Below are 12,771 nucleotides of genomic sequence, written 5' to 3'. Positions count from 1 at the left end.
AAATCAACAAGTCGCTCAAATTATGCCTTCGAGATGGCAGCGTCTTCACTTGTCCCAGCAGGGGTTGCCTCCCTTACTCTTCCAGTATACCTGGACCCGACAAGCCTATGAGATCCACCTAACGGACCTCACCTATATCTGGTCAGAGCGGCTGCCCCATAAAGCTATCACCAGGAGAGCAGAGGAAGATGCCACAACGATCGATCCTGGAGAAGACCTAGAACAGCTCAATGTGCTCCTGGAGAAAATTGGAGAAGCTTTACAAAAGGGCAATGAAAGCGCAATCCTAAGCAGTGGAACGCAAACCGACTCGCTTGAAATCACGACAACAACCAAGCTTCCTTCCCCATTGAGGCCTCTTCAGTGGTCTTTGAGGTTATCGAAGGAGCCCCTGTCATCCTTGACTACTAATCTATTGATTCCGCTGCTGAGGGAGGAAGCGGAGTGGGAGTCCCGCCAACATCTGCTCTTGAATCAAATCAAGCAGAAAGACTACGTACTTAGCAAGTTGTTTGACAAAATTGAAACACTTGGTGTGGACCTAGGATCTGTGTTTCCTAGCGCCGCAGGATCGCGTGCGTCTCGCAAAGCTATTACGCGGTCTGAGGCTGCTAAATTTGTTAAGGGTATTGCGCAGTTTGATGAACAGACCTGGCTTGCTGAGACAGGAGTATCACATGGGGCGGGATTGGCCACCAATTTACTGCAGGAAATCTCGGAATCCGGTGATTCTCGTAATTTGGATACCTTCACCCTGTCACAAGCTGAATGGTGGCATCAACTTGAGAGGCGCTCTGGAACTAGCGCGAGAGAATCCCCTCCCATTGAAGAGAAAAGTCCCAAGGACAAAGACAGAGAAGAGCTGATTGAGACCAAGCACATCGATGAAGGAGGGGACTCAACGGCAAGCAGTGATGTCGATGAGTTTCAGGTATGCTATGACTTATTCCTAATCACAGATAACAAGTATAGCTTAACCCTGTTCATCTAGCGACAAGAAACCCCTCCCAGACTAAAACCTCAACATGAAAAAGGCAAAATATCGCCACCAAAGCAAAAACCCAGAAAGGAAAGTCCTGTTCCACCAGTAATGCCTTCAGAGGAAGACGAAGCCACAGCATCAGACTCCGACTCCGAGCCTGAACCGGCACAGCGTCAAAAACGCATTCCCAGCGTTTCAAGGTCACCAGAGCTCTCTGCGCCGCAGCCAAAAGCTCGAGAGGCACCGAAAGTAACAAAGGGTGGACTGGGTAGTATTGGCGGCAGGAACAAAAAAGAAACAGAACGTCAGCCCTCTCCACCCCCTTCTCCTCCGGCACAAGCCCGAGAGGTGCCGAAAGTAACAAAGGGTGGATTGGGTAAAATTGGCGGCAAAAACAAGAAAGAGGCGGACCGCCGGCCCTCGCCATCTCCCTCTCCAGCCCCTTCTCCTCCGGCGCCAGTTCGAGAGGCACCAAAAAGGCCAAAGGGCGGATTGGGCATGATAGGCGGCAAGAAAAAGCAAGCAAAAGAGCCCTCTCCTTCTCCATCCCCTTCCCCTCCAGCACAACCCCGTGAGTCTCCAGAACCCCAGGGACCTTCACAGTCACCAGAAGAGGAAGAAAGGATCGACAAAGATCATCGTCCCACATCGTCGACACAGCCACCAGCAGCCAGGGCTAAACGTACCGGGAAACTTGGCATGATAGGTGGCAAAGCTAAAGCCAAAGTCTCCGAACCAGCTCGAGACAAGTCTCCGCTACCTACATCTGACACGGTGGTCAGGTCACCTGAGAAAACCACACCTGCTAAACCGAAGGTTGACAGACAAGCTTTTAAAAAGGAGGAGTCTCCATTGCCCACACCAGCAGCGAAGAAGGTCCCTTCTGCTCCACTTGCAGAGCCGGAGACTGAAGATCAGCGGGCTGACCGGAAGCGCGAGGAACTGAAGAGGTCGCTTGAGGCTAAGGGAAAAGCTCCTGCAAAGAAGAAGCGGAGGTTCTAGACTAAGGTGAATGGGGATTTAATGTTTTAAGAATGTGTCTAAATAACTTTCCAAGCGATCTTACGGAAATTACTATGTGCGTACGATACATCCTATCCAGTATGCGATGACTACATATGGAGAAACGCCCGCCACTCCAGGGCTGTACACCATACACATGTGCTTGAATACGTGTTATGCATGGATTGATTCATTGAAAGTATCGCGATTGGGGAATCAAATAATAAAAAAAAGAAGACAAGAAAGTGAAGGGGAGACGTAAAAGCAAAATCACGCGCTAATAGTAGTACAGGTTGAGCATTACGCAAGACTCACGCTCAGTCCCTCAAAGAAGGACCCGTGCGAGCCGAGGCAACACTTTCCTTCTCTTGCTCATTTGGGGTAACAAGTCGCACCCTCTTAGGCGACATGGCGCCGGGTGAGACCGGCACCGGAGAGGAAGTGTTGCTTGTCGAAGTGATCGGGCCAGCACCACTGCCACCAGTGGCAGCGGCGACGCCAGCGACACCCAGCATGCCGCGGACTTTCTCGACGGCCTTACTTTCACCCTTAGTCCAGGGATCACGCTTGACGAGCCCGACACCGGCGGAGCGACTAGCAGAATCGCGACGCTTGGACTCCGCCTGCAGGGCTTGGCGGTTTATTTCACGACGTGGGCCAGGCCCACAGTCATGCGAGCAGCCGGCGGTCGCACAGCCGCCTTCACTGGTTGAGATGTCGCCGAGCCAGGTTTTGATGCAGGCTAGATGGCCGCCGTGGCCGCAGCCTTGGCACCAAGTCCAGAGGGCGGAGCCTTTGAGCTGAGGTGCAGTGAAGGGCTCGAGCATCTCGACCTCCGACTCTGGGAGGGGTTCAGTGGGAACTGAGGACTGTGAGGAATGGTTTGAAGTGGTCTCGGAGTCCGGGTCAGGACTTGGGAGGGTTGATGAAGTGATTGACGGATTTTGCTGCTCTGAAACCCATTCTGGGGGTGGATCAAGGCTCACGCAAATAGAGCATGGTGCTTGAGGTGTGCTACAGCGATGACAGCGGCTATTGTCTTGGGTGGGATTTTCAAAGGGTCGTTGACACGTGTAGCAGTAGACGTTGATGAATGAATCTGTCTGGGCGTATTCATAGACGGCAGGATATGTTGATACACAAAATAGGCGGAGCTCCGCTGCTTCAAGGTCCATCGAGTGCCGAATCAGGTGCTCATTGTAGGTTTTGAAGACCATTTCGCACTCCTCGTACGGGAGAATTTGTTCGCAGTCCCGGAAAAGAACGTGCAGCTTCTGGAGAAGATGAGCGGCAGCCTGAATATCGACTAAGCTGCTACTGCTGTGGTAATACCGGACTGATTCTTTCAGAATCGCCTCAATACCCCACGGTTTCAAGTCTGTTCCGTCTGGCGTGAGCGGGATCTGCACTCGAGGGATACCGTCCATTGTTGAATAAGGCGTGGTGCGGAGGTAGGGTGTATCATCTGGTTGGAAAGTTTGCTGCTGTCTGTCAAGGGGTGTTGATTCTGTGATCAAAGGGGGAGGGCTCGACGGCCGCTCCAGATGAAGTCGATCAGTCTCTGAGACGACATGGTCAAAGATCTCATCCTCGGATTCCTCCCGTGTAGAGGCTAAAATTGATCCTCTTCTCAGTGCCGAGGTAGATTGTCCAGCATCAAGAGACTTAGATGCGTCAAGGTTTCCAGTAGACGAGTAAGACGCACCAATAGACTTGGAGGGGTGTGAACTGTCGGTAGATGTAGAGAACATGGGAAAACTCTCCGAAGAATCATGCCGACTATAACGGTCGGAACGGGGAGGCCGGTTAGATTCCATTGGCGATTCAAGAGTCAAGGGTTTCTTAGGAAATTGCTTGTAGTCACGAATCGCTGCACGTTTATCCTCCAGCTTTTGGTCATAGTCATCCTCGGAATTTTCCTGAGGGAAGTCTGAGTGACCGCGACGGCGCCAATCTGCTTTGCCGGCAATTGCCCGAGGCGCAGACCGTTGTTCCATGTCCAAGTCTTCTTGTGTGGGATCCCATAGATACTTCGATGAATGAGTATCATCGGTTGATGATAGTCGCCCACGCGGCAAGGGTATACCATCCGACATACCCCAACCGTTGTGGTCACTCAAGACTGACGGCGGGAGAGGGTCAAGGTCGATGGCCCCATCGCTCAACGAGGGGATTTGGGAATCAGTACTCGACCAGGAGTCTTTCGGGGAATCAGGTAATGGCCGTGCAATAGGGGTGGTCATATTCGACGAGCTCTCAGCCTCGGGGACCGCCTCCATGACCCCTTTGAACAACCGGCTCTTGACTCTGTCCTGTCGACCATCATCAGGTCGTGACCTGTCTATCAACCCTCCATCCTTGGATGACCTGTCTTTCAGACCACCTTTTGCTGGATGATCTCTAGCTCTACGTTGAAGTTCTTCGAGAATAGCGAATTTGACAATTCTCCAAGTCTGAGCCAATCTGGCCAGGGATACCTCATCTGCACATTCAGCGTTGTGGTCCAGTGATTCAATCAAAGTGTTTAGGACGTCTGTCTGCGTTCTATATTCACTATGCTCATCGAACAACGGTGTATAGTGGCTTGCCAAATACCGAAAGACTGCCGAGTCGTTTGTAGCACCCGGAATACTTGTAATGATCCCTGCCTGACTAGGTATTGGGGTTGCGAGTTTGGCCAATGCTTGTTCTAGAGGGAGCACGGGTATGAAATCCACTGCTCCCGGGGGAGTACTGCCCAAAGACTTGGATGCTCGAATCGCGGTCGATTTGGTATGCCGATTCCGAAGGGAAGTGGCCAAAGCGGCTTCGTCAAAGATGTCATCTGCAGGGCTATGGCTTAGTGATCTCTCGCCAGTGCTGTAGTCATCTTCGTCGGCCCGTAGAAATTCTGCGGCATTGACTCCCAGAGGACGCCGCCTGGGTCGTTGTTGACTAAACGCAACAAACTCGCCATGAGGACTCCAGGCCACAGAACACATCGGTCGGCGGTTGACCACAGTTGGCGCATACCGAACATCAGTCTGGGTAAAGGCACCGGCCTCGCCAACCGTCCACAAAAGATCCTTGGAGCGCCAGAGCAGATCCGATGCGGGTACATCGTACCGATCGAACTCGCGGAATGGAACATGCGGGCGACGGAGATCCCAAAGGTGAACGCGTGGGTCTTCTTTGTCGTAGGACGTGACAACTTGAGATGATTGCCATTCTCCCGAGGCAGGAGACTCACCAACCCAAGAAGGAGGCCTCCATCGAACATTTGTGACCGCCTGGGGCGTCCGGAACTGGAATGCAGGTTTCTGCCGCCGCTCTGCAGATGAAGAAAAGTCCCAGACCTTTACTTGGCGATCCGTGCCACCACTAACAATATGCTTTCCGTCAGGGTGCCAGTCGACTGCATAGCATGGGCGATCATGGGCGGCGATTCTCATCAGTGGGGCGTTAACCTTTCGATAATCCCACATCTGGATCGCGCCGCTGTCTGAAGCAGTCGCAAATATAACCCCATCATTAGGCGACCACCGGACGTCTCGGATGGCATCGCTGTTACCCTGATACGAATGTTTGCTAGGGCACGTGGAAGTTCCCCGATTTGCAGAGGCAGATCGCAGATCCCACATCCGAATTGTACCATCTTGACTGCCAGATAGGAGCCAAGAAGGAAGATGAGGGTTGAAGGCAAGCCTGTGCACCTGGCGATTGTGACCATGGAAACGACATAATTGGAGACCAGGCCGCTGGAGGTCGTAAACCACAATGCGACCATTTGCGACTGCAGTTGCGATTATCCGGTCATAGTTCCCATGTGACCATTTTACGTCCTTCACATTCAATTGGTCCTTGTGTGGCATCGAAACGCCCACGTCGTGGTGGGTGGATGCATAGCTAATGACTGCATTGCGAATATTGAATTCCTCTGACGAGCGGTCTGGGGAGACCTGGATAGTTTTGAGAATCTCCTTGCCTGCGATAACCGCATGTGTCCGCTCTGGCGAAATGTCCAAAGCCGAGATTGCTATGCCTGTCTTGTGGGTCACAGTCTGCGATTCTCCTGGTCTTTACAGAAGGATGATGATTAGAAAACTGAAGATTCAATTGGTTCAAATGCAATTCCCCGATCTAGCTCCGACCAAATGGTGGGGGGTGGTCACTGCGTTGAAAACAAAGATGGAAATATGGAAACCGAGTAAAGCAGGGAGGTAGGGGTATCAGAGCGGTGTGAGAAAGCTGCAGCACTTACAGTGATTTGGATCTGATCGACCGGGGGCCATCCGCACGACTGCTTTGGGGACTAGGTGGTCTTGAGCCCAAGAAGAAAGGTTGGGCGAATCTAGCAAGGGCATTGGCGGCACGATTTGAGTACTTCTGTGGCGGAGGGGGAGGAGGGGGAGGGACCGGAGATCGCGAACCTGAGAGGTCCGACATGGTTTATAGCCAGGTCTCCATTATGGCACACGACCACCGAATTGGAGGGAGAAAGATGCGGAGAGTTGGAGATCGTCGAGATGCAAGCGGTGAGGGAAAGATCCCTGAGGCACCGATCCATGCCTTACCGTCCAAGATTTGAACATTATATATATAACATCACTATCCAACGTTGTTATACCTCACATATAAGGCACCAGTCAGGTAGTTGTACTCCTTTCGTTTCTTATAATTTATGTCATATTTCTCAAAATGCACCTTTCACCTCTTGAAAGCCATCGGGCCTGAACACATATTAGGAGCGGTCTAGAAGACAACACATGAGAGGGATCAGATTGGAATGTGATTTTTACGAAGGAATTTCTCCGGAGTGAACGTGTCCAAAGACCAAAATACCTATATACAAGATAGTACTATCTATCAAACCACCTTGGAAGAATGTGATTTTGATTTGTCTTACCTCAACCGGAGGTTCGGGACACGCAACACATGAAGCATATGCCCTAGAGATATCCATAAATTATTCATAGACCGGAGACTATGACATTATAGACAAATGTGCGTACATTTACGTACATCTGTACGTACATCATATACGAACACTCATGATCAGTGGCCAATTGCTTGAACTGCGCCTCTTGGAGTGCCACTGGAATGACTAAAAAAGAGGCAAAAATATGAGACATTCAGCTAATCACATACATCAACGGGAAGTTTAGACCAATCTAAGTTGAAGGTCACACTTTCACGGAGAAAAGGAAAAACAATTTAGATTTCATTGCCATAATGACTGGGCTCAGATGATCTTGTCATGCTAATATTTCCTTTTGGATTTTAATTTTTTTGGAGTAACCTGATGAAGTCATTATATGCGTGGATTGTTCTCGATCGATAGATCGACGATCCTTTTATCCTCCCTCCTTCCCCCCTGTTTATCTTCTAGGTCGATTTGAACTTTGACCATCGGGCACAAAAGGTCTAGATTGATCAATTCATGTCAGGGCCCTTCTAAACTAGCAAACAAAGCCCTACAGGAGAATTCGGAGAAAGAAGAGATATATTTTTATATATATAATATGGAAGCTTTAGGCATCGAGTGATACTAGTGGATCCCCATTTTTGCTTTAGCTGCAGCAACAATCCACACACCGTCATTTTAGACACTTTAGGCCGTTTAGACCTTTTTATGTTTATATATTCCTGATATTTCCCTTTCTTTGCCTCCTTTTCTTTGGTTTTGTATAACTTCTTTTTTTTAACAAAAAGATTCAACATTTTTTTCTTCTCTATTCAAATCTTAAGGGAAGAAGGGGAAGACAGTAGAGGGCAAAAAACACACGCCCCCAAAAGGAAAATAATAAGGAAAAAGTCTTAAGCATTTATTTATTTATTTTTCTTTCCTTTTTCCTTTCTATGTTTTGCTTCTACTTCTCAAAATCTCCATAATTTACTTTCTTTTCTTTCTTTTCTTTTTTTCTTTTAAAAGCTTTTCCACGTGGAAAACCTGTTGTTTCTCCGCCATCCCAACCTTGGAAGTTCCCATTACTCGCGTCGATCTTCGCCATACCCGTCCTGTCCTTTCCGATCCGAACCCTCCCTTTCCTACTCTTCTTTCAAGGGACTCTTGTCATGGACCTTGTTTGAACCACACTCATTTCTGGGATATTTAGTGGGCAATGGATCCCCACGCAGCCCTTGAGCTGCTGGAATACTTGCGCACCTCTTACCCAATCTTTCTTCTTATCCTCTTTGTCGTGGCCTTCGTGGCTAATACTACCATCACTGCAAAGAAAGCTAGCAAGCATGAATCTCAATATTTCGGCCCTGGAGGGCGGCCACTCCCTCAGCGAACTCGAAATGTACCCGCCTACAAATCCCAGTTCTCGCGGAACGTCAAACGAGTTTTCAATTTGCTCTCCGTGGCCATTCTCCTGACCTTCCTTGCGGATGCAATTATCTATATCATACATGTCATGGTGGCCAGGTCAGAGAACTGGTGGCGAGGACAGTCCTTTGTGGTAGGTTCTATTCCGATGGTTTGGTGGTTCTCGACATTGACACTTTTATCACAGATCTACGTCGTCGGCTCGTTTTTCGTCTACGCAGTGCTGCTCATGGCAATGCTAGACACATCTCCCTCGCCTACTATCGCCCAATTTGTCTGTTGGTCGGTCGCCATCCCCATCGAAATGGTTATTGTTAGCACCTCCCTCTCGATCTATACCTCGGTTCACCACGAGCCAATCGTTGGAGACCCAGAAGGGGGCCGGGTCCGCAGAAGCATTACATTTTGGGAGTCCCTGGAAGTGGGGTCGAATAGTGTACGCATTCTTATTTTGTTTGCACTGGCTCTTCTCTACGCCTGTCAATCGTTCAATATGAAGAGCCACGGGAAGACAAGCCAACGGGCGAATGGAGCCACAGAAGCCACGGGACTTTTGGATTCTGCTGGTGTAGAAAACGGCAATGGGAATGGACATGGGAACGGAACTGCCAATGGTCACTCATATGGCTCGACGAATGGAGCTCCTCGGCCCGAAACTAAACCCACCGATCCTTGGGTGCGTCCGACAACTATTCCTTCCACTAGCTGGTGGGAGTACTTGAGCGGGTACTCGCTATTTTTCCCATACCTGTGGCCGTCCAAATCCCGCCGGCTGCAACTAGTTGTCACCTTCTGTTTTGGACTCCTCATCTGCCAGCGAGTCGTTAACGTCTTGGTACCCTACCAAATCGGAGTTATTACCGGTGCCCTTACCAGGGATGACGGTGAGGACTTCCAAGTGCCATGGCTGCAAATTTGCCTATATGTGGTGTACCGATGGTTGCAGGGCAGCCAGGGCTTACTCAGCTCTCTGCGCTCTAGCCTCTGGATTCCCGTGAGCCAGTATTCTTACATGGAGCTCTCCACCGCTGCGTTTGAGCACGTTCACAGTCTCAGCTTAGACTTCCATCTCGGAAAAAAGACTGGCGAGGTCCTGTCCGCCTTGAGCAAGGGCAGTTCGATCAATACTTTCCTTGAGCAGGTCACCTTTCAGGTAGTGCCGATGCTTGTCGATCTTGTGATTGCGATTGTGTTTTTCATGGTTGCATTCGATGCCTACTACGCTCTAGCTGTCGGGATCTCCACATTTGGTTATCTCTATGTCACTATTCGCATGGCCCAGTGGCGAGCAGAGATCAGAAGACAGATGGTCAATGCCTCGCGACAAGAAGATGCCGTCAAGTAAGTTAGAACGAGGCTATTCATTATACATTCGAGATATATATAGGACTAACTTATGCTCTTTCTAGGAACGACTCTATGGTCTCATATGAGACGGTGAAATACTTCAACGCCGAACAGTACGAATTCAACCGGTACCGGGGCGCCGTGCGTGACTTCCAGAAGGCCGAGTATCACGTGTTGTTCTCTCTAACACTGTTGAACACCTGTCAAAACACCGTGTTTATGATGGGTTTATTGGTAATGTGCTTCATTTGTGCATACCAGGTCGCTACTGGCCAGCGCCCTGTGGGCAAGTTCGTGTCTCTACTGGCCTATATGGTCCAACTCCAGGGTCCGCTAAATTTCTTTGGCACTTTCTATCGATCTATCCAATCCGCATTGATTAATGCCGAACGCCTACTAGAACTGTTCCGTGAGCAGCCTACTGTGGTCGATAGCCCCAGTGCCACCCCATTGGCTACGTGCAATGGTGACATTAAGTTCGAGGATGTTGAGTTTGCTTACGATGCGCGCAAACCCGCGTTGAACGGCCTTACCTTCCACTGCCAGCCGGGAACCACCACCGCTTTGGTTGGTGAGTCTGGCGGAGGTAAGTCCACTGTCTTCCGCCTCTTGTTCAGGTTCTACAACTCCGGGAATGGACGTATCCGTATCGACGGGCATGATGTACAGGATATCACGATCGATTCAGTCCGACAGCACATTGGCGTGGTCCCTCAGGATACTGTGCTTTTCAACGAGACTTTGATGTACAACTTGAAGTACGCCAATCAAGACGCTTCCGATGAAGATGTTTACGAAGCTTGCCGCGCCGCCAGCATTCACGACAAGATTCTTGCTTTCCCCGATGGCTACAACACCAAGGTTGGAGAACGTGGCCTACGGCTTAGCGGCGGCGAGAAGCAACGTGTGGCTATCGCCCGCACCATCATTAAGAACCCGCGCATCATTCTCTTAGATGAGGCAACCGCAGCTCTAGACACAGATACCGAGGAGCATATCCAGAGGGCGCTCTCTACTCTTTCACAAGGTCGCACCATGCTGGTAATCGCTCACCGTCTCAGCACCATCACTACCGCAGATCGCATCTTGGTCTTGTCAGAGGGTCAAGTGGCTGAAAGCGGCACGCATGAAGAGCTTCTAGCTCTGAAGGGTCGATATGCCAGTATGTGGCGCAAGCAGATCCGCGCCCAAAAGGCCGCAGCAGAAGCCCAGGTTCTTCAAGACCGGGCCGAGCGAATTCGCACTGCAACCACCAGCGATGACAGCTCCAGTCAATCGGATGAAGACCGCAAGGTTGTCGGCCGCCGAAACAACTAAATCAATAATGCCTGAACCGCTAAAATAGGGACAGGGAATGACTCTTGTTTAACTTTCAACATGTGCATACGCTTTTTCATATTCTTACAAGAAAAGTACCCAGGGGCAGTAATGATCGGAGGCAGCATGAGATCAAGTTTGATGTTTCATCTTGAGGGGTGACAGCCTCTCTTTTTTCCTTGCTCATTTCTCGTTTTTCGGTTCGGTCGTTCTTCCAGGTATCGTTTTCTTTCTTTCCTTTTCTCTCTGCTTTTGTTGGCGTTTTGGGTCTACGACGCGCACGATGTTATCGTCTCTCTTGTCCTTGTTTCATATGAATCCAAGCGCAGAGGGTCAAGGTTGGGACTCCTGCAAAATCAAAATAGATTAATTGCTAGGCTCGATATTAATATAAGAATTCAATTAATGTGGAGCGTACCCAATTGCTTAACAGGTTTTATATCTGATAGACTAGGATTTCAACTGAAGTCGATGCTCATTCAACACGGAGCCACTCTCGGTTTCGTTAGAATATGCAATCTTTCTTCTTCCCATATACTTGCTATGTGTTAATGTGCGATATTTTTATACGCGCTTTTAGACTCATGCAGAGGCGTTAGTGGGTGTTGATATGTAGGTCCATGTATGTCCATGTCTCGGGGCCCGCTAGCTCTCTTCGCCAAGACCCGGGGCAAGAAAGCTTCCAAGGTTTACTTCACGTGACACTGACCAATCATCCGAGCCACTACATCACCGGGAGGCTGTATAATACAAGAACCAACTTAAACCAGCTCCTCTATCGAACATATCGCACCAATGCATTCACCATCGCCACAGCTCCTGCGCGTCTTGCGCACCTCTCTGATCAACACCCCTCGCACCTCGAATTTGACTCGATTCTGCCAAATCCCATCAGCAACCACAGCACCATGTCTCGTCTCAAATCCCAACACCGAAATACCCTCAACACGCCGAAACTATAGCTCACCCGTCCGTCCAACCCGCATGATTTCTCGCTCGCATGCACACAAACCAGTCAGCCACGACCGCGGCCCGGAGTCCAAAGAAGACACCCAAACCAATTTTGATGCGTTGAACGTACTGGGCAACATCCCTGCGCCAACGACGGCCATTGATGCATGCCTCGATTCCGGGTTCCATCTTAACAATGGCTTCAAACTCACCAACGGTGATGGGTTGTTGCTGGTCGGCGGTGAGGCATTTGCGTGGCGGCCGTGGAAGGCTGTCGAGGGCGCGGAGAGCGACCGTGTCGCTAAGGATGCTATGCTCAATGCTAAAGGGCAGTTTGAGCTTGATGAGTCGGTCTGGGGGTTGTTGAATCTTGTCTGGCCAAAGCCTGGTATGTTGGCTCCTGCCTTTTGGTTGTGTTTTTTTTTGGTCCCAGATATGTGCTTTTGACATACTTGGGCTTGACCGCAAAGTCACACATCGATTTGCTAACAGTTCCACCACAGATATGCTCATTCTTGGTCTTGGTGGCTCGATTTTCCCGCTCTCACCTGAGACTAAGCGTCACATCAACTCGTTGGGCATTCGAGTAGATGTCCTCGATACCCGGAATGCGGCCGCGCAGTTTAATCTGCTTGCTACGGAGCGTGGTGTTACTGAGATAGCTGCTGCCATGATTCCTATTGGGTGGAAGGCTAGACCTCTCTAGGGATGAATAGGGTTTGCTTGAGAAATGACATGTATTATATAGACAATTTGAGTATATATGGCTTAGGCCAATTCAAAATGAAACAATTCTTCTCCTTACATTCTTCGGTTGCACGAAAGGGCAGGTGTAGTTCTTATCCGTTGCATAGTTACATGT

At 49.8% G+C, this 12,771-nt stretch overlaps 4 protein-coding genes across 4 annotated transcripts; 3 read left to right on the top strand and 1 right to left on the bottom strand.

Annotated features, from left to right (window-relative positions):
* Positions 1-22: 22 nt before the first annotated feature.
* Positions 23-1,984, top strand: N7487_004613 (uncharacterized protein; the record flags this gene model as incomplete). The annotated part of the gene is made up of 2 exons (XM_056872360.1): positions 23-931; positions 992-1,984. The coding sequence occupies 2 exons, from the start codon at positions 23-25 to the stop codon at positions 1,982-1,984; spliced, it is 1,902 nt and encodes a 633-aa protein (XP_056730080.1).
* A 317-nt stretch (positions 1,985-2,301) lies between these two features.
* N7487_004612 (WD repeat protein) lies at positions 2,302-6,409 on the bottom strand (the record flags this gene model as incomplete). The annotated part of the gene is made up of 2 exons (XM_056872359.1): positions 2,302-6,040; positions 6,225-6,409. The coding sequence occupies 2 exons, from the start codon at positions 6,407-6,409 to the stop codon at positions 2,302-2,304; spliced, it is 3,924 nt and encodes a 1,307-aa protein (XP_056730079.1).
* Positions 6,410-8,085: 1,676 nt separating this feature from the next.
* hmt1 (putative vacuolar ABC heavy metal transporter (Hmt1)) lies at positions 8,086-10,958 on the top strand (the record flags this gene model as incomplete). Its single annotated transcript, XM_056872358.1, has 3 exons — positions 8,086-8,427; positions 8,482-9,635; positions 9,704-10,958. 3 exons carry the CDS (start codon positions 8,086-8,088, stop codon positions 10,956-10,958), a joined length of 2,751 nt encoding a protein of 916 aa, XP_056730078.1.
* A 795-nt stretch (positions 10,959-11,753) lies between these two features.
* Positions 11,754-12,615, top strand: N7487_004610 (Mth938-like domain-containing protein; the record flags this gene model as incomplete). The annotated part of the gene is made up of 2 exons (XM_056872357.1): positions 11,754-12,297; positions 12,413-12,615. 2 exons carry the CDS (start codon positions 11,754-11,756, stop codon positions 12,613-12,615), a joined length of 747 nt encoding a protein of 248 aa, XP_056730077.1.
* Positions 12,616-12,771: the final 156 nt, after the last annotated feature.

This window comes from Penicillium crustosum (assembly GCF_028827405.1).
Source record: "Penicillium crustosum strain IBT 35664 chromosome Unknown utg000002l_segment0_segment0, whole genome shotgun sequence".
Lineage (NCBI taxonomy): Eukaryota > Fungi > Ascomycota > Eurotiomycetes > Eurotiales > Aspergillaceae > Penicillium > Penicillium crustosum.
This window is presented reverse-complemented; position numbering and strand designations above follow the sequence as displayed.